Genomic DNA, 27,467 nt, shown 5'->3' with positions numbered 1-27,467 from the left:
TAAAGGTCATGGGGCATCCTGAGCATCCCCGTTCTGCGTCCCACTCCCCAAACTGCTCATTCTCTGTGATGGAAGCCTCTGAGCATCCTTTCTTTCCCGTCCTCAGTTCTCGGGAATACCTAACGAGGTGAGCGCCTCACCTTACCACTCCCTCGGGGACCCGGTCCTGGACCAGCGCAGGGGCCACAGCCGATTGGAAGCGAACGCACGCGTCTCTCCCCTCTCTCTCCCGCAACCTGGCTCGGGGACCGGTCTGGCTGGTTCCGACATCTGGGGAATTAACATGTCCCGCCCATCCCCAGCCTCGAGCCGCGCAGGCTCCGCGTCTCCGCCCTTGTTCCCTCGCCGCTCCCAGCGCCTACGTGTGAAAGCCGCTACAAAGGGCTTGAATGAAACGTGTGTGGGTTTAGTGAGTCGTAAGCCACCAGGGGATCCCGTCTCCCCACAAACCAGACTCTCTCGCAGGAGGCTGAGGAGGGGGAGGAGGCGAGGAGCGGAGCGCTGGATTTCGCGGGAGCGCGCCGCGGCTGGAGCGGCGGGGAGAGGCCGGGCCACCTCCCCCCTTCCCAGCCATGCACCGCCTCGCCCGCGGCGGTTCCAGGCACCACAGTCTCCGCCCGGGCTGCGCCCGCCGTCGCCGCAACGAGCTCCTGCGGCCACCGGCCCCGTCCACCGAGGAGCAGCGCCAGCCCTCCCCACCCCACCTCCACCGCCGATTCCCTTCTCCGCGGGGACGCGCCGCCCAGCAGCCCGCGCCGCCCCCTGGTCAACTTTGAGCGAGAGGAGAAACAACTTTGGCAGTGGCCGCGGGTTTCCAAACCCTCGCCTCCAGGTCCGCAGCAGCCTCGCGGGTCGCCGGGGTTAGGTGGGGCAGTTTCCCGGGCGCATCTGAGCGTCGTCTGGCAGCTAGCAACCTGTTTCCAGCGAGCGGGATGGGACTGTGGCTTCTAGGCATCCGAAGGAGGGCTACTTGTTTTTCTTTCCCTTGAGCGACCTCGGCTTGCTGCTGGATAGAGCCGCCTCGAAAGGATGTAAATAGGCGGAGCAACTGTTACCGAGAAGGCAACCACCCCAAAGGCAGGGAGGAGCGCGGGGCTTCGTCCGGGCTTCTCCCAGTTGCAACATTAATCATCAAGCAGGTGTTGGTTGCAAGTTTTCAAGGTCAGCCACCCGGAGCAGCGAGTCCCTCCCTGAACCTTGGGGATACGTAGCGCCCGGGTTGGATTTGACTGAGAAATGCTCAGGACGCCAAACAAGGAAGGATCGTAGAGGGGGAGTGTTGTGACCCCAAGACCCATCCCCCAACACCCCCGTAATCTCCCGTTCCCCGCTGCCGGGGCGGGGGTTAGTATGTGACATGTGCCTAACTCTCAGCGGCAACTTAGGCAGCAGGTGTCGGTCCTAAGCGGGAGGCGCTGCTGCTGGGTGCGCCCTCGCCCAGCCATGAGGGCCGCGGGCGCACCTCTCGCCCGCACCTCGCGGCTGCTGCTTCTGCTGTTGCTCAAGGTCTCCGCTTCTCCTGCCCTCGGGTCCGCCCTTGCGCCCAGGGAGGAAAACTGTCTGGGAGAAAGCTGTTCTTCACCTACACTGATCCAGCGTCGCAGCAGGGACGCTTGGGGACCAGGAGATTCTGCAGGAGACCTTCTGCCAACTCGTGCGCCCAGGGAGGAGGAGCAGGAGGCAGTGGAGCGCTCGGCGCCCCCGTGGGACCTACCGGCGGGTCCCGGCGGTGACCCAGGTGTGGGCAGAGGGGCGCAGGCGTCGGCAGCTGAGCCCTCGGGACCTCCGGCTAGGCCACCTGGAGCCTGGAGGTGGAAAGGTGCCCGGGGTCAGGAGCCCCCTGAAACTTTGGGGAGAGGGAACCCCACGGCTCTCCAGTTCTTCCTTCACACCTCGGAGGAGAAGGAGAAGGGTCCCAGAGGCGCTGGCCTTTCTGGGCGTAGCCAGGAGCAGAGTGCGAGGAGGGAACCCGGAGCCAGCGACCTTTATTATTGGCCGAGGAGAGCCGGGAAACGCCAAGGTTCTCCCCACGACCCCCAACCCAAGACGGTCCATGGACCGTCGGGGCACGAAGGGCGGACGATTGCACCCCCTGGCAGGGCGCTGGCTCAGAATGGGTCCTCCCTTGAAGGGGTTCATGAACGCGGGGGTCCCCGGCGGGGGAACAGCACGTACCCACGCTTGCGGCTGAAGAACCCCTTCTACCCACTGACCCAGGAGTCGTACGGAGCCTATGCGGTCATGTGTTTGTCCGTGGTGATCTTCGGGACCGGCATCATTGGCAACCTGGCGGTGATGTGCATCGTGTGCCACAACTACTACATGCGGAGCATCTCCAACTCCCTCTTGGCCAACCTGGCCTTCTGGGACTTTCTCATCATCTTCTTCTGCCTTCCGCTGGTCATCTTTCATGAACTGACCAAGAAGTGGCTGCTGGAGGACTTCTCCTGCAAGATCGTGCCCTATATAGAGGTAATGCCGTCCAGGGGGTCTCGAGCTACTGGCTTTATTCATTGCCGGGATTTATAGCATCAGGACTGCTGCTCCACACACCTACCTGGCCGCTGAACCCCTGCACTTTTCCTGAGTCTCTCCCCCATTTCTCCTGCCAATCATGTATATACATTGGCATTTATACACTGGGTGTGGGGGGCGGACCTGAGCCGGCTTTGTCCAGTCACCTTCAAACTCATCTGCTCCTGAATTGGGAAATAACTATGATCACATTATACATAGGATTGTTTAGGTTTTAAATGTATTTCTCTGAATATGGTGTTTTATGGTGTGTGTGTGTCTATATATATATTGGCGATTGTCAGATTCTAGGGTTAATAAGTAATCAGTCCTTGACTGTCATTATTAGAGCCTAGCAGGGATAAAGCCCTATATCATTTATCTACTAGATTTCTAGTGCTCCAATATGATTTATTCCCCAAGAATATTATTAAATTCTTTCCTTAAATATAAAAAATTGAGTAATATTTTATTTAACTGAGGAAATCTACTTTTCTTTGTCACTTGGTCTTGATACATTAGTAACCTGCCAAATTAGTTTTAGGGTCTGGCTGTCTGCCATGCTATCCCATCTGAATTCTTATATTCTTATGTCATTTCTGTCCCTCTGTTTTCATTCTTCAATTTTGTAACCATTTTATTTACTTTGTATGAATGACCTTAAGGAAAAATAACACTTTGTACCTCATGGCACAGAATTTATTGAACATTCTCAAAATGTATAGTATATATCTGTTATTTGTTAGGGTGTAATGGAGTGACTACTTTTCTAAGACTAGAAAATTTCTTAAGAAGTAGGGGAAACTTAATAGGTTCTGAACTTTGGAAATGAGAATCTTTGAGTAAAATTTTACTGTAACATCCTACAGCTAGTGTCCTTAACCGTTATTATGGTAGTTGGATTTGCTCTTTAAATGGCTTCTCTTTAAACACCAGCTCTTGGATGGAGCCCAAGTGCTTTGTTGCCAGTTGTGTTTTTAGCCAGCTGGCCCTTGATTTCCTCCATTCAGACTGCCCATTTCATTTATGGAAGCAGAAGAAGGGAAACTGTAAATATTCCAGAGCCCCTGATCCTGTCTGGCACCAAGGCCAGTGACACTATGTTCAACATTGTTCCAGGGCCTAGAGCTAGGGGATAAGTAAACAGAAAACAGTACCTACTTAGAAGGACCAAGGCAAGAAGCTGTAAATAAGACCCTCTGCTATCCTGGCAGGAATTAGCTGCAGGATCAATCCATGCTTGCTAAATCAGCTGTTGCTGCTTTACCAAGATCTAGGATTTCTCTTGTTGCCAAGCTCCAAGTAGCTCCGAAACATCTAATTTATTTGGAAGACAGCTCATTTTTGAATTGCAGAGAAGGAAGTTAAATTTATGGAAGAGAATATGTGTCTACCAGTCATCATACAATGTAAGGTTTCTATGATTGTTTAAATAGTGCAGAAGAAATTGACATATGCAAAAAAGAGACAAAAGTAAACTAGTAAGTAAATAGGAGAGTTACTTCCAAGAAGAGGAAAGCAAATTGGCTTGTTTTAATTGTACTGAACAGGATAAAATTTTCATACAGTAGAGGGAAAACAATAAAGAGGACAGAAAAAAGAAACTGGGAAAGAAAATAAAAAACACCAAAGTTCTTAGGAAAAAAAAAACTTTAAAATAATTTCATTCAAAATCAGAAAAGAATAATCAAATTTTGGTGAGTTTTATGAAACCTATGAGTTCCGAGTGATGGTATTATGTATGTGTTTTAATTTTCTTTCTAATTCTGAGGATTTTAGAAAAAATATATATTTTCATTTGTGTTTAGTTTTTAAATTTAATTCTCATCTTCTTAAGAATAGCAATTATTGTTATTTTTTACTCTGTATTTTCTCCTTCTTCATAGCCCTATTTTTTTTAGTTATTGGTACAGAGCTTTTTTTCCCTCTAGAGAATCAAAGGCTTGAAGAAAAGATTCACTCATTTTTATTTCTTGAAAAATTAAACTATAATATACATTTTTACTTTTAGAGTAATGAATAAGTAGTGTTTCTATACTCATACTTAATCTTGTTCTTCTGAAATAATTTGATAATATTTCATAATTTTCTGTGAAAATGATCACTACTGTGATCAGACAGTAGTATTAGCTCCACAGTTTCTGATTATGAGTGCAAGAAATATGCCTCAAATTTCAGAATAAAGCATTTCTGCCTCCAGGAGGCATTGCTATTTTCACAGAAGAGGGATCTAATGCCTATTCCATGTTGGGTTTCTGGGAGAAAAAACTGGGAAGTTGAACTGTGATGCAAATGTCACAAAGACTTCAGCAGACAACACAGGAGCTCTAGGGCTGGGGTGCTTCTACAGGGTTGTCCTGAATGGAGGCAAGAGGACTCAGCCCTTACATAACCCCTTGATGGACCTGTCACTGGATTCAAGTTGCTCCCAGGAAGGGGGCATAACCTTAAGCTGGGTGGATCTCTTTGGTCAAGGGCAATCCTATAGAGGAATGCAGCTAAGAGCCATCAACCACAATAGTCCCAGCAGGTAGGGAAGTCAGCATTTCATTCCTTAAAGGACTTTTGGGGGGGGAAGCCATCTGTGTGGGGAACAACATCATCCACTACAGTGACGTTTGAATTATCATGTTGAATTAGAACCAGGTAACCTTCTAAGTGAATCCCCTCATTTTAAAGATGAAACATGACACTCAGAGAAGAGAAATGACCCTCCTAAGTATGTACACTAGTCAATGGCAACCAGACCCTTTGTCTCAACACTTGATGTTGATATTTGGTTATTAGCAAACATCTATAAGGCAAAACAGTGTCCAGTGACTCTTTTCTTTTTCTGCTCCTTGTTATCTTTTAAAAAGACTTTTGAATCCAACAGGCAGGAAAAAAACAGTAAACCTAGTTGACATCGTTTGTTTTATGATAAAATTTATAGCTTTTTATATTTTTAAATTTCATCTTCCTTCCCATAAACTGACAGTAAATTCCCTAGTTGGTAGCTCATTAAATTTTAAAAAGTTGTAGTAATTTGGGACAACTACACTTTTTTTTTTTTACAACTGCACTTTTTAACGTGCCAAAGGTGATTATCTTAATAATCAAATACAGATATATAGGTTGTACTTTATGTTCTTAACAACTACAAAGTGTCTTAGATTGGGGAGCACATTACAGATGTTTTTAAAAACCTTTTCCACAATTTTTCCTCATTCTGAATCTTTTTCTTCTTGGCTGCAAGACTCTGAAAATTATTTGACATTTCATCTCCTTTTATTATCTAGATTTGATCCTTTCTTTACTTTTTACTTTTTTTATATTTATCTTATTAGTTGGCTATTCTTCCCTTTTTTTTTTCCCATCACACACTCTCTATTGATTTATAATGTCTGAGCTACCATTTTTCTAGTAGTTGTTTTTGCCTTTTTCGATGTATTTATTTTAAAATTTTAACCACAATTCACTTTGATTGATCTTTACAGATTTTCTCTATCTTCTCTTTTGCCTTCATTTCCTTCTCTACTATAGTTCTTTCTTCTTCAGCTTGAGTATTAGCATCATCTTAAGGAGGTATAAGAATTTAGGGGAGAGTTCTGTTTGTATAGAAAAATAGGTGTTTCTTCAACAGAAAGGATAGGTCTTCACAATTTGCATTCAACTCTTCTTTTTTATTTCAAAGTGTTGACATAAAATTTAAGGAGAACACTGAGCTTCCAGAGTCTATCTCTAGAAAGGGAGTTCTATTATATTTAATGTTACTGTGAGTGGGATCATAGTGGGAACATTTGTAGTTGATAATTTCTCTCTTTCTGTTCCAGGATTATGAAGTCTCTGTGGTCTAGTGATAAGTCCCATAAAGATGCAATGGTAGGAAAGGGGGACAGGAGAGAAGGAAGTCTGGGTGGATGGTGGCCACCCTAACACATACATCATTTTAAACTGGTTTATCAGAGAGTCACCAGAAAATAAAAAAACAAAAAACTATACACCAAGCAATAGTTTGTGGAGAGAGAGTGTATGTGCGGCTTGCATATGGAGGTCTGGGTGTGGATTGCAATAGGAGGATGGCAGAAGAGTTCCCTACTGTACCATTCTCTAGGGATCTAACAAATGCTTCAGTTCAGTTCAGTCACTCACTCGTGTCCAATTCTTTGCCACCCCATGGACTGCAGCACACCAGGCTTCCCTGTCCATCACCAACTCAATGGAGTTTGAGCAATGAAGCTTGCTCAAACTCATGTCCATCGAGCTGGTGATGCCATCCAACCATCTCATCCTCTGTCATCCCCAGTATTCTTGCCTTGAGAGAACATCATGAACAGTATGAAAAGGCAAAAAAGATATAACAAATGCTTAAAGCCAAATAACTCAGGCATTGAATGGTGCAACTGGAACAGCTCTTTGCTCATTACTTGATGAAAGCCGACCAGAGTGAAGTGTTAGATCTGATCCAGATCCACTGCTAAATGTATATTTCTCTTGAGATGTCAGTGGGAGGTCTTGAATATGTTCTTGTTTTTTAGTTGCTAAGTTGTGTCTGACTCTTTTGCCAGGCTTCTCTGTCCATGGGATTACTAGAGTGGGTTGCCATCTCCTTCTCCAGGGGATCTTCCCAACCCAGGGATGGAACCTTCCTCTCCTGCATTGGCAGACAGATTCTTTACCACTGAGCCACCATGGAAGCCATGAGAGAATCCTTGTTGTTGTTCAGTTGCTAAGTCCTGTCTGACTCTTTGTGACCCCATGGACTGTAGCCTGCCAGGCTGATCTGTCCTTGGAATTCTGCGGGCAAGAATACAGTGAGTTTGCTATGCCCTTGTCCAGAGGATCTTCCTGACCCAGGGATCGAACTCCCATCTCTTATGTCTGCTGCATTGGCAGGCCTGTTCTTTAAAACTAGTGCCACCTGGGAAGCCCTTATATTGCCATACAGGTATGCTATTCTACACAGATTTCCCTAGAACTCCTACATTCAAGTGCTAACACGCTGATCACAACGGATAGTAACTTTGCTTGAGGAGTGGATTAGATATTGGTTTGTTTAGTCGCTAGGTTGTTTCTGACTCTTTGCGATCCCATGGACTGTAGCCCACTGGGCTCCTCTGTCCTTGGGATTTCCCAGGAAAGAGTACTGGAGCGGGTTGCCAATGGGCTTCTGTGGTGGCTCTGAGGTAAAGAATCTGCCTGCAGGAGACACAGGTTAGATCTCTGGGTAGGGAAAATCCCCTGGAGAAGAATTAGGTATACTGATGGACTTTTAAGTGGAAGAATACAGTTTTGAGAGCCATTTGAAAGTTACTAATAATATTCTCAGGGAAAATAAACACACTGAGTTAGAATGGTACTTAACGCATATTGTATGACTTCCTATTAATCCTTTATAATAATTTTCACATTCCCATGCAAGAGAAATAATTGGCTGATAACTCCGAAGAGTTAACCAGAAAAGAAAAAAAAAAAAAAAAGTGTGTGCCTATGTATAACTCTATTCATGAACAGTGTATGATGAAGTTTATTGAACTTGGGTTCCACCGGAGAAATGTTGTTGTTCAGTTGCTAAGTCATGTCTGACTCTTTGTGACCCCATGGACTGCAGCACTCCAGGCTTTCCTGTCCTTCACTATCTCCCAGAGTTTGCTCAAACTTATGTCCGTTGAGTCTGTGATGCCATCCAAACATCTCATTCTCAGTTGTCCCCTTCTCCTCCTGCCTTCCATCTTTCCCAGCATCAGGGTATTTTCCAATAAGTCAGTTTTTCACATCAGGTAGCCAAAGTATTGGAGCTTCAGCTTCAGCTTCAGCATCAGTCCTTCCAATGACTATTCAAGGTTGATTTCTTTAGGACTGACTGGTTGGATCTCCTTGCAGTCCAAGGGACTCTCAAGAATCTTTAGCACTACAGTTCAAAAACATCAATTCTTCAGGTCTCAACCTTCCATATGGTCCAACCCTCACATCTGTACATGTCTACATACCTGACATGTCATAGCTTTGACTATATGTACCTTTGTTGGCAAAGTGATGTCTCTGCTTTTTAATACACACGAGGAATGAAAGTTTTATAATAATCAAATGTGAAATTCAAATACTTTCCTTAACTATTGATTATAAGAATGCTCTCCTTTTGTAAAGCTTGCCAATGAAGTAGAAACAAGAATATGGGTTTTTCTTTACTTGTCTCCTAGAGATATCAGTTGGCTTTCAGCTTTTAAGAATTGTACACAAAACACCAGCACCCAATAAGGACTAAAGAGCAGCTTGAATAATTCATTATTTTCTATAGTCCTTTTCCATAGATGTCATTATTCACTCATTTATTTACTATCCATTCATTCATTAAACATTTATTGGGCTTTTCTTCTATGCTAGGCACTAAGTTAGGAGAGAACAGGAGGGAGAGAGAAGAAAAAGCTTCCAGAGTTCAGTAACATAGATGTGTTTATACTGTGTGTTTATAGATGTGTGTTACTGCTATTATAGACAAGTGAAACCACGTGCTATATAGTGTGATAATACTATAAGAGGGGCTTAAACAAGCTGTCATGGAGGTTCAGGAATGGCCCTGGAATCAGTCATCTCACAATCGTTCTTCCTCTCTCCAAAGAGAATTCAAGAATTCTCCAAAGAAAAAATTCAAGTGAAAACTATGTTCCCTTTCATTCTTTTTCAATAATATTCTTGCTATTAGTTTTCACAAATATGTACAGCCTAGAGCCATGGTGAAAAGCTACAACTATTAATTCTTGCTTTCTTGTTTTTTCAATTTGTCCTAGGATATGAGGTGTATGAGACATTTCAGCAGATGTGACTGTCCTAGACATTTCATTTAGAATACAGAATTATTCCAAATATTGTTAAATGTTAAATTATTATTTAGAATACAATGCCTGAGATAACCATTTCCGAGTTGGAATTAGTCATCCTTATTAGTCATAAAGACATTAAGTAAATCGAGTTTTAAAATTGTACTTAAATGAATGGTTTATTTAGCAGTGCAATAGCAGAATGTTAAATGATGTCCTTTTCTTCTGAAAATCTCATAAACATACCAATTGTTTAATTTGACCTTAGAGGACCTGGGAAGAAAGGCTGATAAGAGAGATACTTCACACCTTATTATAGAGCCAGGGAAAATGGAAGCATGGAGAATTGGAGTCATCCCTCAAGCCCACAGTCAACTTTAGAACTTACCCTCAGTTTTTGAGGGCTTTCAAAGTATCTGGTTAAATCAACAAAATATCCCTCAACAGTGAAAAATAAGTTATGCAAAAACAAAATAGATCTGAGCTTCTGAGCCTACCCAAGGCTGAGAATGTAAGGTTCTACCTTGTACTACATGGGCCATGAGAGAAGGGTCCCACCTTTAATAGCTCCTCCTGTGAATTGTAGGGTTTCCCCAGTGGCTCCGTGGTAATGAACCCACCTCCAATGCAGGAGACTTGGGTTAGATCCCTGGGTTGGGAAGATCCCTTGAAGAAGGAAATAGCAACCCACTCCAGTATTCTTGCCTGAGAAATCCCATGGACAAATGAGCCTGGCAGACTACAGTCCTAGGTTTAATGGTATCCCATTGGAAGCACAGGGCTCTGAGTCTGGGATATGGACCATGTGGGGAGAAGAATGCGTAGACCGCTATGCACTGAGGTTTGTCCCTGACACTGCACTTCTGCACCCATCCTTCAGGGATCCTCTGTCATTTTTCTTACCACAAATTGACCTGCCAGAGTCCCATAATTAACTCAACCTTGTTGCCAAGACTAACTCTTAGGTATCCTTATGAGAATGGTATTCTTTGTGCCAGAAGAGATGATCTCTTCTAGAATTTCAAGGTGGAGTGGAGAATGGAATTACTACCACCTCAAATATGGGCTCTTTCTATTTGCAAAGTCGGTACAGACACTTTCCATAAAACTTCCATAAAAACAGGATATAATCACAGTTCCAGACTTATTCTTGAGATAGAATAGTTTCAGCTTGTGAATTTATGATGGTTTTCAATGTGATCTATCAGCACACTTGAATGGTTCACAGCATGAATGAGGCCAAGGTCACTGATTTGATCCTAGCCTAGAATGAGTCATTTCAATTAGGTCTATGACTGTACTCAGGGCTGCCATTTTTCACTCCCTTCTCATCACTTCCTGCCTTCAGGGAACTTTCCTCCTACCTCTATTACTTCTCCTTGGTTCAAATTTCTCTCATATAGGAAATGCATCTGTTAACTAATTCACAGTAAGATGTGACATTTAGAGATACATGCCTTTTGTAAGAAGGATGAATAAAGAGAGGGTACTACTTCCTTAACCTATTACCCAGAATGGGATTTTGGTTAAGAACAGAGAAATTTTATCTTCAAATATGGTCTCTCAATGTCATTCAAATCATAATTACCTAACAACAATTGGATGAGGCCAGTTCTGATTTTGTCTTTAGTTTAGGTTCACCACCATGTTCAAGGGACTACTTGCTGTCCAAGGAGTCCCGTGGACAGCAAGCAGATCCAACCAGTCCATCCTAAAGGAGATCAGCCTTGAATATTCATTGGAAGGACTGAAGCTGAAACTGAAGCTCCAGTACTTTGGCCACCTGATGCGAAGAGCTGACTCCTTGGAAAAGACCCTGATGCTGGGAAAGATTGAGGGCAGGAGAAGAAGGGAGCAACAGAGGATGAGATGGTTGGATGGCATCCCGGACTCAATGGACATGAGTTTGAGAAAACTCTGAGATAGTGAAGGACAGGGAAGCCTGGCATGCTGCAGTCCATGGGCTCACAAAGAGTCAGACACCACTTAGCAACTGAACAAAAACAACATGACCACATGCAATGGTGCAGTGTCATTAGTCACAAGAAAAAACAGGTGAAAATTTGTTACTGGTCTTTGGAAACTCATCGGAACCCCTAGGTGAAAAACAGAAATTCCAATTCATTTTAAGATTGATTAGAAACAACATCATAATATTAAGAGTTGAAATCTAGACTTTGGGCTTGTGGGAAATACTGCCTTTTGAAATGAATTTCTAATTATTGAGAACAAATTTGTAATGATTAAATTCCTTAAGATCTGTTGATTCCAATAGATGGCTTGCATTTTAGGACAAATGATGTTAATCTTGCTTCAGTTGTTGTTGTTTTTTTTTTTAACCAATAAGCATTGGCATATTTATATTTAAATTATAACATTTTAGATAAGTTGTAGCGAAATTATTTTTTTTTAACTGCAAAGGAATGTACTTCTACAGAAGTCAGAAGTCTCAATTGTTAGGAATGTCAAGGTGAGAATGATAAAAGTAAAAGGATAAATACAAATTTTACGGTGATACATTGACTTTTAAATAGTCTCCTTTTTTTTTTCTAACTTAGTAAGAACATGTTACCAAGTTTAAAAATGAGGGAGTAGAGTTGAGAAGGCAGCAATAGCTGATACCTTGAAACTTGTCTTTCCCTGACCCTGGAAATCATGTAAAGATGAAATAGGCTGGGTACAGTTTAAATAAATAGATATGTATGATATGCAGTTGTATCAGATTAAATCTCAGTGATTTTGATAAAAGTAAGAAGCCCTCTTTTTGACTGTGGAAGAATTGTTTTAGTGCCTGTGAAGGGCTTCCTTTCATTTCCGAGGCCTGTGCGTCCTCACCAGGGTTGAGACACATCTCTCCTACTCATTCTGTATTTTGGTTTGGAAACACTAATACAAGTATGTTACTGCCACAGGATCGTGATTAGCATGTGCTCCAAGATGAAGACCTTTTGATAAAAGCCATCGCATTGACAGTGATGAATAAAGTGGCTTTGATAAACAGTGATGATAAACAGTGGCTTTGAAAAACATGGTTCCTACACTGTTGCTCAAAAAAGTGTCTCTGGTGGGGAAGTTGCCCTGAAGAGTTTCGAGGAGATGTGTCATGGGAAATGCAAGAGGAAGCCAGGGACACAAGCTCAAGCCATTTAGAGTTTCACAGGAAACTCTACCCTGTGCTCCTCCTGCTTTTTTCCTGGCTGATTGTTAGGTCTCTAACCATGGACTTATAATGGGTTATCATTCATGGCCCAAATGAATGGGTTTTCTTAACAATGATGCCCTTGTTTTGAGGGTTACTTGTGTACAAAGGACAGCCCATAAATAGATGCACTTGTCTTTCTGAGGTAAAATATAAGTTAAGCGAGAGTACAGTTGTCATGACTTTGGTTAGAAATTTTCCTGTTTTATAAAAATCAATGTATTCCAGTTGCTTCACTGTAGTTAAGCATGTGGGTTCAATGTCATATGAAAGAATTTTTGCTTGGAAGTACATCAGTCTTTTCTTTCCCCATCAGTGTTATCACTGATGTCTATCAGAGAGTTCAGCAAAATATACTATTTATTTGGTATGAGTTAAACTTTCATAGCTTGACCTCATTCATAAAGGTTTCTTATTTGCCCGTCTGCAGGAAGCTTCTGAGAAATGGAACTGTAGCTACCACAGAATTTTTGTAGATGACTGTTTTTCACAACACATCCATGTGCTCTTTCTTCACATCATTTTGAATGAACAGGGATTTGAAATAGTACTAGCTGAAGACAGTACTTTCCTCCAGCTGGATGTTTGTACCGAGTTAGAACCTTAAATGGTAGGGAGAACTCTTGTGCATTGGAACTGCTGCTTCCCCACGTGAGGGTATCCACTGGCCCTGTGCCTCTACGGGCCCTTGAAGCAACATTGCAGGTGACCGCAGGTGACCACAGCTGCCCGCAGCCTCACTGTTCTAGATGTTGACTGGGCAGCAACGTTTACTGTTGTTCTTCTTCCAGGACACAAAGAAGAGCAGAACATTGCTGATGGAAGATTTCAGAGTTGTTCATTTTGATTCTCTAGTGCCTGTATTTTGATGCCAGTCCCCTCAAAATGCTATATTATTTTCCCAAATAGTTAAAGATTTCTGCTTCCATCTTTCCTTTGATCTTGATTCTCAGAATTAACCATCTTGTCCATTCAAAGTGTTTACATTTCTGCTTTTGTTGATGTTAATTATTCCTCCGGTTGCAGTTTAATTAATAAGAGATTGCATCTCACGCATTCCATCTCTCAGAATATTGCTTCAAAAAACTAACCATCTAAGCTAACGCTTAAAGCTTTACTCCCAAGAGCATATTTCTAGTGATATGGAATTTTAGCAATCAGATATGGTCATTAAATGCAGAAAGATCCAGCCTTCATGATACAGTTTTATAATTGTATATAATTGCACCATTCATCTTGGTAGAATTTCTAATGAGCTGTATGTAAACAAGTATATTTAAAAATTGTGATAGAAATCTTCTCATGGCCAAATGTTACCCCAACATTTAGCAATTCTAATTACATGGATAGATTCCATATATGAGTAAACAGAAATTAGCCCACCACTCCTTGTCCAGCTGATCCATGCATTTCTGTAGCATGCAGTTAATTCTCTACAAAGGTTTACAGTCTCCTGTAAATAACCTGGGGAAGTACTGAGTGGGGACCTTGTGCCTTTCTTGCTGTTTCACGTCATGTTTCAAGTGCATAAGTGAATTTATAGAAAAATATCTGGAGTAATAACACTGCAGGCAGTGGCAACAGGAGAGAGTAGCTATCTAGGACTGGCATTTGGGATGCAGTTGCTCCTGGCAACTGCGTGGTAAGTTCTGTCTGTATTTGGGGAGCTGTTTGTCTCAGTGGTTCTTTTAACTCTCTCTAGCTCTTGTGACCTTCCTGGATGGTTTACCTCGTTTCAGTTTACTTCTGCAACCCTAATCGCAGAGAATTTTATCAGAGAGAAGAACAATTTGAAAGTAGGAAGCTAGACGCAGGAGTTTCCTGAAATTTGTGTATGACAACTGAGAAGTTTCCCGTAATCCATGGTTTGTCAAGAGCACTACAGGTCAAATGTGTTTGAAGTCCTTAGTACTGCAGCTCTCAGGAGTATGGTTGAAGAACTGAGCATCTTCAAATAAAATAAAATGTAGAAGGATTCCTCAGTAAAAAAATCAAGGCACATGTAAATCCTGCTTAAAATTTGTCCTAATTTTTTCTTTTTTAATCTTATGAGATGAGTTATACAGAATCTAGAAACACACCCCCCCCTTTTTTTTTTGCTTTTTGAAGCAGTGAACATCTTTTCATTAAGAATGAAGATGCAGCAAAGTTTATGGTATCCAAGGAGCTGATAATCTAACACACCTGTTTTAGTACCTGTCCACCTACATTCATTTGCTCTTTGCTGTTACCTCACATTAAATGCTTTGTAACAGATTTGAGATAGGTACGCAAATGCTAGCTCCTGTAGTAATTGGTTCAGATTTTAAATCTCTAGATTTAAAATGATGGAGATCAATTGGGGAGAAGGTACTATCACTTATGCGTTGTGTGTTCTCTGTAAGTAATGATAGAAAATTACCAAGCAAACAGATTTTGTGAGCCTCTAAGAGACTGCTTCTTCTCAGAGTCTAGTATTTTCATATTGCCAAGCTGTCCTTTTAATAGAAATGTTATTCATAATTTAAAAAGGCTGCAGAGTATAAACTTTTGTAGCTTAGTATTTTTGGACTGACTGTGGAAACAGGGTGACAAGGAAATATGCACGTGATTTGCCTCAGTGAAGATGGTGCAGAAAGTCTTGCTGAGGACTCTTGTACATTTGATAGCCTGAGAATTTTTTTTTTGTTTGTGCTTTACAATCTTATAGAGAGATGACTCAAAACACTTGCAAAGCTAATATATACATACAAACTTCCAAAAATCTGTATAATACAGCAATTTCCAAATAATCCTGTTTGATGCAGACCTTTAGAAAATGACACATTCTTCTTCGATTTCCAAAAGGTGATATTACAAAAATTATTGACATAAAACCCAATCTGATCTTAGGACAGTTGCACAGTGTGGACTTCAATTGTAGAATTATTTTGAGTCTCTAGCATAAATGAAAAATATATTTCTATTAAGGTGAACAACTCATTAAGTTGAAAATTAATTTTAAAAAGGTAAATGTAGAGATGGCTCAGGCATATTAGATTAATATTTTCTATGCTGATGTTTATGGAAAACTTCATGAAGATTTTGTAGTAAAAGAACTGTGGTTATAAGTTTAACCATGACCTCTTGATTTGCTCTGATGTAGACTCTGTTATTCCTATTTTTCTTCATTTTTGCTTTTCATACAGCTAACCCCTCATTTTATCTCACTTCAGACTGTCTCCAGCAATAGTTACGAGAGTAATCAGGACACGCATGCAGTATCCTTATTTTCCATATGAGAACTAGTAGACACTAACTAATATGTAGTGTATAAGAAGCAAGACTGTTTGCCATTGGAATTCATAGAATCCACAAGGCAAGTTTCTATTTTTCTAGGGAGAGTGACAGCTTAAACGTAGTAGGTAAACAGTTAATGTTTTGAGTGCTGAAATTGTTAGGACAAATGGTTTTCCTTTTGTCAACATGGTCCTTTAGAGTCCTAAAAATTTAGACATTAATGTATATTCATTATACATATATACACATATATATATATATACATGCGTGTGTGCATGCATGCTAAATCACTTCAGTTGTGTTTGACTCTTTGCGACCCTGTGGATCGTAGCCCTCCAGGCTCCTCTGTCCCTAGGGTTCTCCAGGCAAGAATACAATACTGGAGTGGGTTGCCTTGCCCACCTCCAGGGGATCTTCCCAACCCAGGGATGGAACCTCATCTCCTACATTGACAGGTGGGTTCTTTACTATTAGTGCCACCTGGGAAGCCCATATGAAGTAGGTATTTGGGGTATACCCCAAAGCAGCCCATTCACTTCAGGGTTTTCTGTTAGTCTCCTGTTTTATCTGAACCTTCAGGTACATTTTACCTCCTATCCATTGTCCTTGTTTAAATATATAGATAATGACTTCATTTATTAAACATTAAATGACTTTTAATTTTAACCCAAACCGTGGAGTATATTTGGTGCTCTCAGATGATTACTCTGCTTATCTTGTGACTTTGAGAACCACCTTACCTCTCTTGGTTGACTATGACCTAGCTGATCTTTATGCATCCTTCCAGCTTTAATATTTTTTGGCTCCATGACCCAGAAGCACTATATTTCTTCTCTCTTTTTCCTTCTATTTTTATTTGTTGTCCTTACTATGATTCATCAGAAGTCACCAACAACAGTTACCCATGCCTGATTCCAGGAAATTGTTCTTTTCTTTTGGGGGGTACTTCCCGTCCATCTGTATTTATTGCCTAATGTTTTTGATCTTTCAGAGATGACCCAGGATAAATATATTCTATGTTCCTCGCGCAGGTTGCTTCTCTGGGAGTCACTACCTTCACTTTATGCGCTCTGTGTATAGACCGCTTCCGGGCGGCCACCAACGTCCAGATGTACTATGAAATGATAGAAAACTGTTCTTCCACAACCGCCAAACTTGCTGTGATATGGGTGGGCGCTCTCCTGCTAGCCCTGCCGGAAGTGGTGCTCCGCCAGTTGAGTAAGGAGGACCTAGGCTTGAGCGGCCGAGCGCCTGCCGAGCGCTGCGTCATCAAGATCTCCCCCGACCTTCCCGACACCATCTATGTCTTAGCCCTCACCTACGACAGCGCTCGACTCTGGTGGTATTTCGGCTGTTACTTCTGTTTGCCCACGCTTTTCACCATCACCTGCTCTCTAGTGACTGCAAGGAAAATCCGCAAAGCCGAGAAAGCCTGTACCCGGGGGAATAAGCGACAGATCCAGCTAGAAAGCCAGATGAACTGTACAGTCGTGGCTTTGACCATCTTATACGGATTTTGCATTATTCCTGAAAACATTTGCAACATCGTGACTGCTTACATGGCCACAGGGGTTTCCCAGCAGACAATGGACCTTCTTAACATCATCAGCCAGTTCCTTCTGTTCTTCAAGTCCTGTGTCACCCCCGTCCTCCTCTTCTGTCTCTGCAAACCCTTCAGTCGGGCCTTTATGGACTGCTGCTGCTGCTGCTGTGACGAGTGCATTCAGAAGTCGTCCACGGTGACCAGCGATGACAACGACAACGAGTACACCACGGAACTGGAGCTGTCGCCCTTCAGCACCATACGTCGGGAAATGTCCACGTTTGCTTCTGTTGGAACTCACTGCTGAAGGAGTGAGCACAGCCTTGGGTTGGCTTCGCTTTCTTTCTTTTGTTTGTTTGATTTTCATACCCTGTGAAAGTTTTTACTCCTATTTTTCCTTACTGGGAAAAAATGCAGAAGAAAAAAAAAAAAGGAGAGAAATATTAACTACTGGTAGAACTGATTTTGCAAATTAATATTTGTGCTTTGAAAAAGAAGTTTATATTTAGTTATTTAAGAAGTATGGGAGGCCCATAGTTTTAGATCATTTTATCTGGTATGGTGCTAATATTTTATTTGAAAAAAAGTGACTGCACCTTAATTAATTGCTAACTTACTTTCGTTCTTTTAAAAAATATAATCACTGTATATTGGTTATAGCCATGTGATTTTGTAGGCTATTTTCTGTTTGAGTTGTGATTGAAAGTATATTGTATGTGGTTTCGTGAGATGAGTTGTAGTTAAGAAGCATTCACCAAGTAGCACCAAATAAATGACACTTTATTCTTTAACCTCATTGTCAATCTACTTTTAACCAAGATTCAATAAATATTTTAATTGCCTTAAATACACAATTACTGGTTTTATGCACGATTTCAAATCGGCCTTATTGTTTTATAAATTCTATTTTCCCTTAAGGCTTCTCTGATAGCTCAGTTGGTAAAGAATCCGCCTGCAATGCAGGAGACCTGGATTCAGTTCCTGGGTTGGGAAGATCTCCTGGAGAAGGGAAAGGCTAGCCACTCCAGTATTCTGGTCTAGAGAATTCCATGGACTGCATAGTCCATGGGCTTGCAAAGTGTTGGGCATGACTGAGTGACTTTCACTCAGTTGACTATTTTCCTTTAAGATGGGAAACCACTATGTTACAAAGAAGTTTTCCTAACAGTACTATTTATATGTATGATCCATAAAACTATATTGTATGTTTCAAAAATGTATGTTTAATATTCAGATAGAGATGCAAATTACTTCCAAATATTTAAAAAATATGAATAAATAGACAGCAGAGTAGGAAGAAACTATCTTTTTTTAAAAAAAAAAATTCACCTCTTAACCAGCATATAGAGCTACAGGTTTTCCCATGAGGAATTATAAGTGGAACCAAAGATGAAAAAACAATGCATTTGTCATCTATTTCATCTAAACACTGACCTCTGAAGCACCATGAATTCTATGTGAAGTACTATGAATTCTTATTTTTCTCCTTTTAAAAAATGAACTTGGTTTAATCTGTGTGACTTAATTTCTTTAATAAATTACAGTATAGTGGAATAATAAAATATTTATACATCTTGATTAAAACACTTAAATATTCAAGTACTACCTTTAAATTGATATTCTGTAAACTCCCAACAAAAAAACTAGTCCTCTCCATTTGAATTATATGAATCCCTGAAGGAGTTCACGTAAAAGCAATTGTATGGGATGCCTGCCACGTGGGACACACCCCTAATCAGATGGCAGAGGCCGTGACCTAGGTGACTCAGTGTGATTTTCATGTTGCTGTCCTCAGAAAAATCATATAGGGGAACCCAACTTTCTGGCTGGAAACTGCCCTGTGTATTTTCTTCTTGTCAATTTCTGTACTATTTAATATAACTGAGTAGCACATTTTTTTCTTCCTGACTAAATGTTATTTAAATCATTAAACTTTAGTGCTAGAAAAATTAAAAGTACTTAATTCAGACCACTTGTTTTCTGCATGAAACCCAGAATAACTAGATGACAGTGCCCAGAATATCTCCTTTTCCCCAGTCCAGTACTCCTCAAAGGGATTCCCCCCCTACTGCCTGTATTTCAAAGAACTTGAGGAGGAATAAAAACAAGGCAGCATTGTTCCTCTTACAGATCCCTGTAATAGGTCTTTGGAAATGAGGATGCCTGAACTAGGTTTTGGCTGCTGAGCAGATCAACAATTATCATTCCACAGTGTGTCTCATGATATTTAGTTGAAGAACTGACTTACTGGAAAAGACCTGATGCTGGAAAAGATTGAAGACAGGAGGAAAAGGGGACGACAGAGGATGAGATGGTAGGATGACATCACCGACTCAACACATATAAGTTTGAGCAGACTCCTGGAGATGGTGGAGGGCAGGGAAGCCTGGCGTGCTGCAGGGCATGGGGTTGCAAAGGGTCGGACACGACTTAGTGATTGAACACAGCAACAATAAATCAAGAAACTGATTGAGCACGTGGGATGGAAAAGATTCTGTGCTATAATCTGCAATAAATAAATGTAAATAAAGCTGAGTGTCAGACCTTATAAAAGCAGGTAGGGGTGGGCTGAGAAGAGAGGAATAAGACACATATATAAACAGGTATGACATCTGCTGGGACTGGTGAGGAAGGTGTAAAGTTCTAGGATACTTTAGAGAGAGCGCCTCAGATGAGAGGAAATCACGAATGACTGTAGGATGACTGGAGGGGTGGGCTTTCAGAAGGAGCTGATGAAAGGCGGTGGGAGAAGTGAACACTTCAGGAGGAGAGAGACAACCGAGGAACAGAGGAAGGCGTCCTGGCCTGTGACTGAAGAACAGATAAACAGTCCAGTTAGGTTCCTATACTATGTGTGAACAGAAGCCTCGTGGGAAATCCTGGTGAAAATATGTGTTTAAAACACATTATAAAAGGGTAATAGCTTTATGGTTTTGGCATCCCAAATGTTCTGTGTTCACGTGAGAGGCCCTGCCCGCCCCTCCCCCTCCCCGTCCCCCACGTTGTTGTTCAGTCTCTAAGTCGTGTCCGGCTCTTCCGCGACCCTGTGGACTGTATGTAGCCTGCCAGGCTCCTCTGTCCATGGGATTGCCCTGGCAGAAATGCTGGAGTGGGTTGCCATTTCCTTCTCCAGGGGATCTTCCAGGCCCAGGGATCAAAGCCACACCTCCTGCATTGGCAGGCGTATTCTTTGCCCCTGAACCACCGGGGAAGCCGCTCTTCCCCATAGTCTCATGTGAATATAATATGTACATTAGCAGTGGGAAATAGGAACTTCCTCTCCCCACATTCACACCGGTCCTGAACTAAACATTGTTTGGTGGAAGCTTGATTCCTCTGAGAAATACTTAAGATATTTCTATCAAGACATTTTATTCTCTGACCCTTCACCATCATTTAAAAAATGGATGGACTTTTCCCAGTTTTCAAGGATTCTCCAAGATAATACGTGGAGGTTTCTCCCTAGTAATTTGAATTCATCTTACATTTTAAAGTACTCTGATTACTTTGTGAGTTAGGCTTTCTCTGTTCTCTTTCTGGGCAGCATACCCCCAGTGTACCTGATTATGGCTAACCCTCCTCATAAAGAAAGAGGAAGGAAAAATATTACAAGTTTCTATAATTTCAAACTCATGTTTTATGAGAGTTCTCTCCTTGTTTCTTGGGAGTAAGAAAATATATGCTGTATTTCTTGGTCCCTGTCTTTTAGTGAAAGCAAGTGAGAAGTATTTACTGAACCCCAGTTTGCTTTGATGCATTAAAAATTTAAATTTTTAAAAATTTTTTTAAAAATTAAAAATTTGATGCATTAAAAATGTTAGTTTTTGAATTCAAAGCAATCGGCATGGTACCTGTAATAGATTGGAATTACATTACTTCAGAGCTTAAAGTGATCTCAAAGTCTTAGAATATTAATTACTCAGCTCTTTCTTTGTATGTACAAAACTGATTTTCTGAGAAGTTAACTGAGTTACACAAAATCACATAATTGGACCCTGGTTGAATATTGACTTAAAGAGTTCTAAGAATAGATAGAAGACTTCCTTCCAGGGATTATAAATAATAATTCTTTTCAACTTAACCAGTAGGCTCACAGCAATCTATGAAACACTCTTGATTAAGAGAGGGGACAGTGAATGTTCAGTAACTACTTGCTCAATGAAACAATAAACAAATCTTTAAATGAAAGAACTCTCAGAAAACACAGTTTAGCAAAAATACAGACGGAATACCATGACTGTGGTTAAGAAGCAGTGACATAGAAAAAAAAAACAAGAAAATACGGTTTTTGTGTAAATGTGTCCAGCACTAATCAAATGATGTAAATATGCATGTATATATACACATATATAAACATATATATATATATATATATATATATATATATGTTCTAGACAAATTATAAAGACTGGGTGCTACAACTGACTCTTCAAACCTCTCTATCCCAAATTTATTAAGTCCAGGTATCCTAAAATCCACTTTAGTTCTTTGCACATATTATGCTTTCTGTCATTCAGTTAAACACCTATCACTGGCTTTGCGCAGTGGCAGCATCTTAGCCAATGATGTTTATCTGTGGCACAATTATTGGTAATTGAGAACACCTACATGTTAGACACTATGCTAAATCCCAGGGACAGAATAGTGTGTGATTTAGATACAATTTAGTCCCTTTTGGAGTTTGCATAATGTGTGGTGCCTAAACATAATTCCCTACACATAGATTATTCCCTCTATTGAGTATTTAGTGAAAATGTGAGTAGTGCTGAAGAAGAAAAGTTCAGGAAGAAAAGTTCTCTGAGAGTTTGTTATAGGGGATCCTGACCTAGTGATGGTGTCAGAGAAAATTCCCTTGGTGAAAAGCTCAGGGAGAGGAAGGAAGTACATTAAGGCTCTGTATGGACACAGACAGGTTTCCAGGTGGTGCTAGTGGTAAGGAATCTGCCTGCCAAGTAGGAGACACATGGATTTGATACCTGGGTGGGGAACACACCCTGTGTAGGAAATGGCAACCCACTCCAGTATTCTTGCCTGAAAAATCCCAAGAACAGAGGAGCCCGGCGGGCTGCAGTCCGTGGAGTTGCAAAGAGTTGGACACCACTGAGCAACTGAGTGTGTGTGTGCGCACGTGCGCTCACACACACACACACACACGGACACAGACAGAGCAAGCCCAGAAACCAAGAAGAACCAAGAAGCCTGGCATGCAAAAAGCAAAGGCAAGTATGAGACCAGAGTTTGTATGAAACAAATTGCTGTTCATCTACAAAGGGTTTTGGTTATGTGTAGGTAAAATAACTTCACTTCATCAATGTTAGACTGCCCTTCTGTGGTTCATGGGGGACTATTTATCATTGTGATTAGAAAACTGACTTCCTTTCATATTTAACATAACAGTCTCACAATTCTGAGTCTTGATTTTTCATTATATTTCACTGAATTGTGTTTCCACACTTTCACCCCAAATATTGCAATATGAAATAGGATAATTACTCATTAATTGAAGAAATCTTATTGATATAAGTAGGAGATCATTGTTATTTGCTATCAAGTTATGAGATCTTTGATTCCTACAAAGATCAAAGGAAACACTGATTCCTCTGGTGCTAAATCAATAATTGTTCATTGTATTTATAAACTTACAGAGAATTAGCGATCTTTTGGCTCCAGTGCTTGAATTTAAAAATTGATTTTAAACAATAGTATGGTAATCAGTCTCAAAGTGATCATTCTCTTGAACCAGTAATACTTTAATCAATTGCATAACTGTGAAATGACATTTTCATTTCCTATTGCTTCAACTGCTGTCAATTCCACAAACTGAATTTAATATTTTTCTTCAAGTTTTAAGAGATATAAATAATTCATGTGAAATACATTCTGTGAAATCCATAGAAACCTGAGTTGAATGCCTTGCTATACAGACAGAGATGTGACTGGTTTGTTTTACTCTTTAGATATTTACACCAAATTTAAGTATGGGTGTGCTTGTGTGTGTGTAGCGTGTGTGCTGGGTTGTGTCCAACTCTTTGTGACCCCATGGACTGTAGTTTGTCAGGCTCTTCTGCCCATGGAATATTACAGTCAGAAATACTGGAGCAGGTTGCCATTTCCTCCTGCAGGGAATTTTCCCAACCCAGGGCTTGAACCTGGGCCTCTAGTGGTTCCTGCATTGGCAGGTGGATTCTTTACCACTGTACCACTTGGGAAGTGGTAACTTTTGTAATTTTATTCCTTTTATTTGTCTTTGAATTGATACTGTTTTTAGACACTTAGGTCTGTTAGGATTTCTTTTCCCTAATCAAATAAAATATGATGAGCTTGATAAAATTTGAAAGTTCGCTACAGACAGAATTTGGAAATTTAAGGGAACAGTATCTCTGAAGAGAAGAAGAAAGGGAGAGAGAAAAAGAGTGAGAGAAAAAGAGAGGAGAGGACATTTGGAGTGTCTAGAATAAACTGGGATGGTTATGAGGGATGCTTTCAAAGGAGTTCATGAAAATACCATAGTCATATTTTTCTTATTCCTCTTCTTCCACTAATGACTTTTATTTCTGATTTTGTTATTGTTTCTAATTCTGTTCACCGAGAAGAGTGGGCTCTAATCACCAATGCTTTTGAGGCAATGGAACAGTGACCTAAATCAGGAGGCATTTCAATAATGGGGAAGTTATGTTAGGAGGTATGATTATGTGCTTTAGTCATTCAAAAATACACCCATGGTTTTGTTTAAAAACATGTTTTAAACATGTAACTACATTTAAAAACTCTCTATAGCTTGCTTCTATCACATGGACATTTCATGATTCAGATTTAAAGCTATTACAAAAGAAAGTGCTAAGTTGTGTCTGACTCATGTGACCTCATGGACTGTAGCCTGCCGGGCTCCTTTCTCCATGGAATTCTCCAGGCAAGAATACTGGAGTGGGTTGCCATTTCCTTCTCCAGGGGATCTTCCCAACCCAGGAATAGAACCCAGGTCTCCAGCATTGCAGGCAGATTCTTTACTGAATGAGCTACATGGGAGGCCCAAAGCTATTAAGAACAGTTTGTAAAGACAAATATGTTCTTTTGTGAATTGTCCATGTATGAACAGGAAGGACATCAAGAATCACACTTAAATCCCTGAAAGTAATGTGGGTCATGTTTTCTTTCATTTTGAGACTATGTTCTTGCCCTGTGGGCAGAATTCCCTTATATTAAATTTTAATCCTGCCTTCACTACTTTGGCCACCTGATGCGAAGAGCTGACTCATTGGAAAAGACCCTGATGCTGGGAAAGATTGAGAGCAAGAGAAGAAAGGGGTGACAAAGGATGAGATGGTTGGATGGCATTCCCAACTCAATGGACATGAGTCTGAGCAAACTTCATGTGAAAGGGAAGGACAGGGAAGCTGGGTGTGCTGTTGTCCATGGGGTCACAAAGAGTGGGACAAAGAGTATCAGGTGTAAAATAGGTAGTGAGAAGTTACTGTGTAACACAGGGAGCTCAGGCTACACTCTGTGATGACCAAGAAGGGTGGGTTGGGTGGAGCGGAGGCAGGCTCAGGAGGGAAGGGATATATCTATAATCATGGCTGATTTGTGTTGTTGTATGGCAGAAACCAACACAACATTGTAAAGCAATTGTCCTCCAATTAAGAAATAAATAAAATTTGAAAAGCTAACTAGACCGTTTATAATTTAGCGACTGAAAAACAACAGCAACAATCGCTACTCCTGGAAAGAAGACTTCTTTTTGGTTTGTTTCCCTATGTTTGGCTTAGCCATGATGACTTGGTGTTGGGGCAGCATTTGGTCTTGGTTTACGCTGAATTCCAAATTGATTGCACAAACCCCACATCACAGGTTGGCATTATTCTACGGGCATAATACAATGATTGTTGAAGAAGTGTGCTTGAAAGTCCACCCAGAGTGTCAGAGAGTAAATGGACCTTTTGTTAGGTTTGGGGGATGGAATATTTTTCTTTGTCTTGCTGATTTTGAGGTTTCTGGACAGAAATTTAACTTTTTCTTTTTTTTTTTTCTTTTGGAAAGAGATGAAAAAATATCACTAGTGTTTCTTCAAAAGGCTTCATTGACTTCCATAAAACTTTGTTTCTGACTTAACTTTTATCTCCTGAAAACCTGTGGGCAGGACAAGTCAGGCATATACAGGGCATCTGCAACAATTAGAAAGTTCACTGGTTGGAACTGATCTTTGGTCACCGAGTTTAAAAAGATGGGATGTTGTCATGCCCACTGATTGTGTGATTGTTCAAACCTCACTCATAAAGGATTTTCGCTGAAGAGTCTTTGTGTGGGGTAGGCCTGTGAGATGCAGCTGCAGCAGTCCTGGAATGAATGCCTTTGTTTCAATGGCTAGCTCCCTCTGATATCTGATCAGCCCCTATTTGTACGGCGACCTATTTCTACATCGCAAAGTGTGCATATAATGCTGGACTTTGTAATCTGGTTGAGAAAATGCATGGGGGTTCAGAGGTTTCCCCTAAACTGTCACCTCTGAGGATTAAGTCAAAAAGTGTGGAAAGAAGTGTTCTGTGAACAATGAGAAACACAGAATGACTGACTCAGATGAAGTTGAGCTAAAACCGTGACTTTGCTTGCAGGGCTGCAATTTCCTGTGGTCAAGATAAGTTATCTGATTTGGTCGCTTTGATTTATCAAAAGTTGTAGTAGATGACCAAGAAGGCTGGGTTGGGTGGAGCGGAGGCAGGCTCAGGAGGGAAGGGATATATCTATAATCATGGCTGATTTGTGTTGTTGTCTGGCAGACACCAACACAACATCGTAAAGCAATTGTCCTCCAATTAACAAATAAATAAAATTTAAAAAGCTAACTAGAAAGTTCACAAGATCTTCATTTCCTCCAGACCCAAGGACTACGTCATCAGTCTCTAGTCACTGAAAAATGAGAGAAACTAATTTCTATTGTTAGAGTCGTTTAGAGAGTAAAGAAACTCACACAAAACCAGCCCCCCAACCGCCCCCCCCCACCACATATAGTTATATACAACGATACAGAAATGGAAACTGAAACTGCTCATATCGTTTCCTGATCTAGCTGAAGTAAATGCATCTAAACCCCTAGTGTCTTTTTGTTTTAAATCATAATCTCAGAAGATCTCCAGTAGTCCTTACATCATAAGCGACTAGGAGCACTGTTTCTCTACAGAAATACAATTGCATTTAGGACAAGACAGTTCTTTGTTCTTTGTTGTGTGTGACTTTCCCAATATTGCAGCATGTGTAGTATACCTGACCCCTCAGGACCTAGATACCAGGAATGTCTCCTAGTAGTTGTGACAAGAGAAAGCTCCTTTCTTGTTATCCCCACTCCCTGTATTTCCAAGTGTCCCAGGGAAGCCCTGGAGTGGTGCCAGATAAGCAGATTGAGAACCTCAGTGCAGCATTATTTCTGAAATAGTTTGAAAAATACAGAGACATAACCACTATCCATAGTTTACCATGTTTTGTGAAATTTGGAATATAAAAAGAAACATTCAATCCTAAAATTACAGAATACATGCAGACAACTCTCAACTAAAAATGTTATCCCAGGGGAGTTTTTATTTTTTCAATGTTTTTATAAAATTAAAAAAAAATTTTTTTTACAATGTTGTGTTGGTCTCTGTCATACAACAATGCGTATAACCATAATTATACATACATCCTCTCCCTCTGGCGCTTCCCTTCTCCCCCATCCCATCCCTCCAGGTCATCACAAGGGCTAGACTGGGCTCCCTGTGCTACTTATACCTGATAGGATATATATTTTTTAATTAGCTATTTATCTAACTTTATACACACTTTTCCATAGGCTATATCTCCAAAATTTATTTAGCAAACTGTAGACCTTGTTTTGTTATTTTTTGAGTGCCATCCAGTAAGAGGCCCTATAGAGATGAATTTCCCAAAGTGCAAAGTCTGTTTCATGGCCTGAACTTTCTCACCATAAAGCAGGGACAATGTGACCTGGGTTGAGATGTGATAGAGTATCCATTAATTTGTATATTTCAGGGTGTATACACAAGGTCCCTGATGCTGTGTTCTACTATTAAAGACCTGAGAATTTACATTAGTAACCACCGTGTGGCTGCTTGGTAGGTGAGGGGAAATGATAGACCTGGATGGCTAGTCTCTCTAGGTCATGGCA

General features: G+C 41.0%; 1 protein-coding gene across 1 annotated transcript; it reads left to right on the top strand.

Moving 5' to 3' along the window:
• The first annotated feature begins 364 nt into the window (after window positions 1-364).
• GPR37 (G protein-coupled receptor 37) lies at window positions 365-18,102 on the top strand. Its single transcript, XM_061166398.1, has 2 exons — window positions 365-2,472; window positions 16,800-18,102. The coding sequence occupies exons 1-2, from the start codon at window positions 1,444-1,446 to the stop codon at window positions 17,616-17,618; spliced, it is 1,848 nt and encodes a 615-aa protein (XP_061022381.1). The 5' UTR covers window positions 365-1,443; the 3' UTR covers window positions 17,619-18,102.
• Window positions 18,103-27,467: the final 9,365 nt, after the last annotated feature.

This window comes from Dama dama, chromosome 18 (assembly GCF_033118175.1).
Source record: "Dama dama isolate Ldn47 chromosome 18, ASM3311817v1, whole genome shotgun sequence".
NCBI lineage: Eukaryota > Metazoa > Chordata > Mammalia > Artiodactyla > Cervidae > Dama > Dama dama.
The sequence above is the reverse complement of the archived record's forward strand: the minus strand, read 5'-3'. Positions and strand labels throughout refer to the sequence as shown.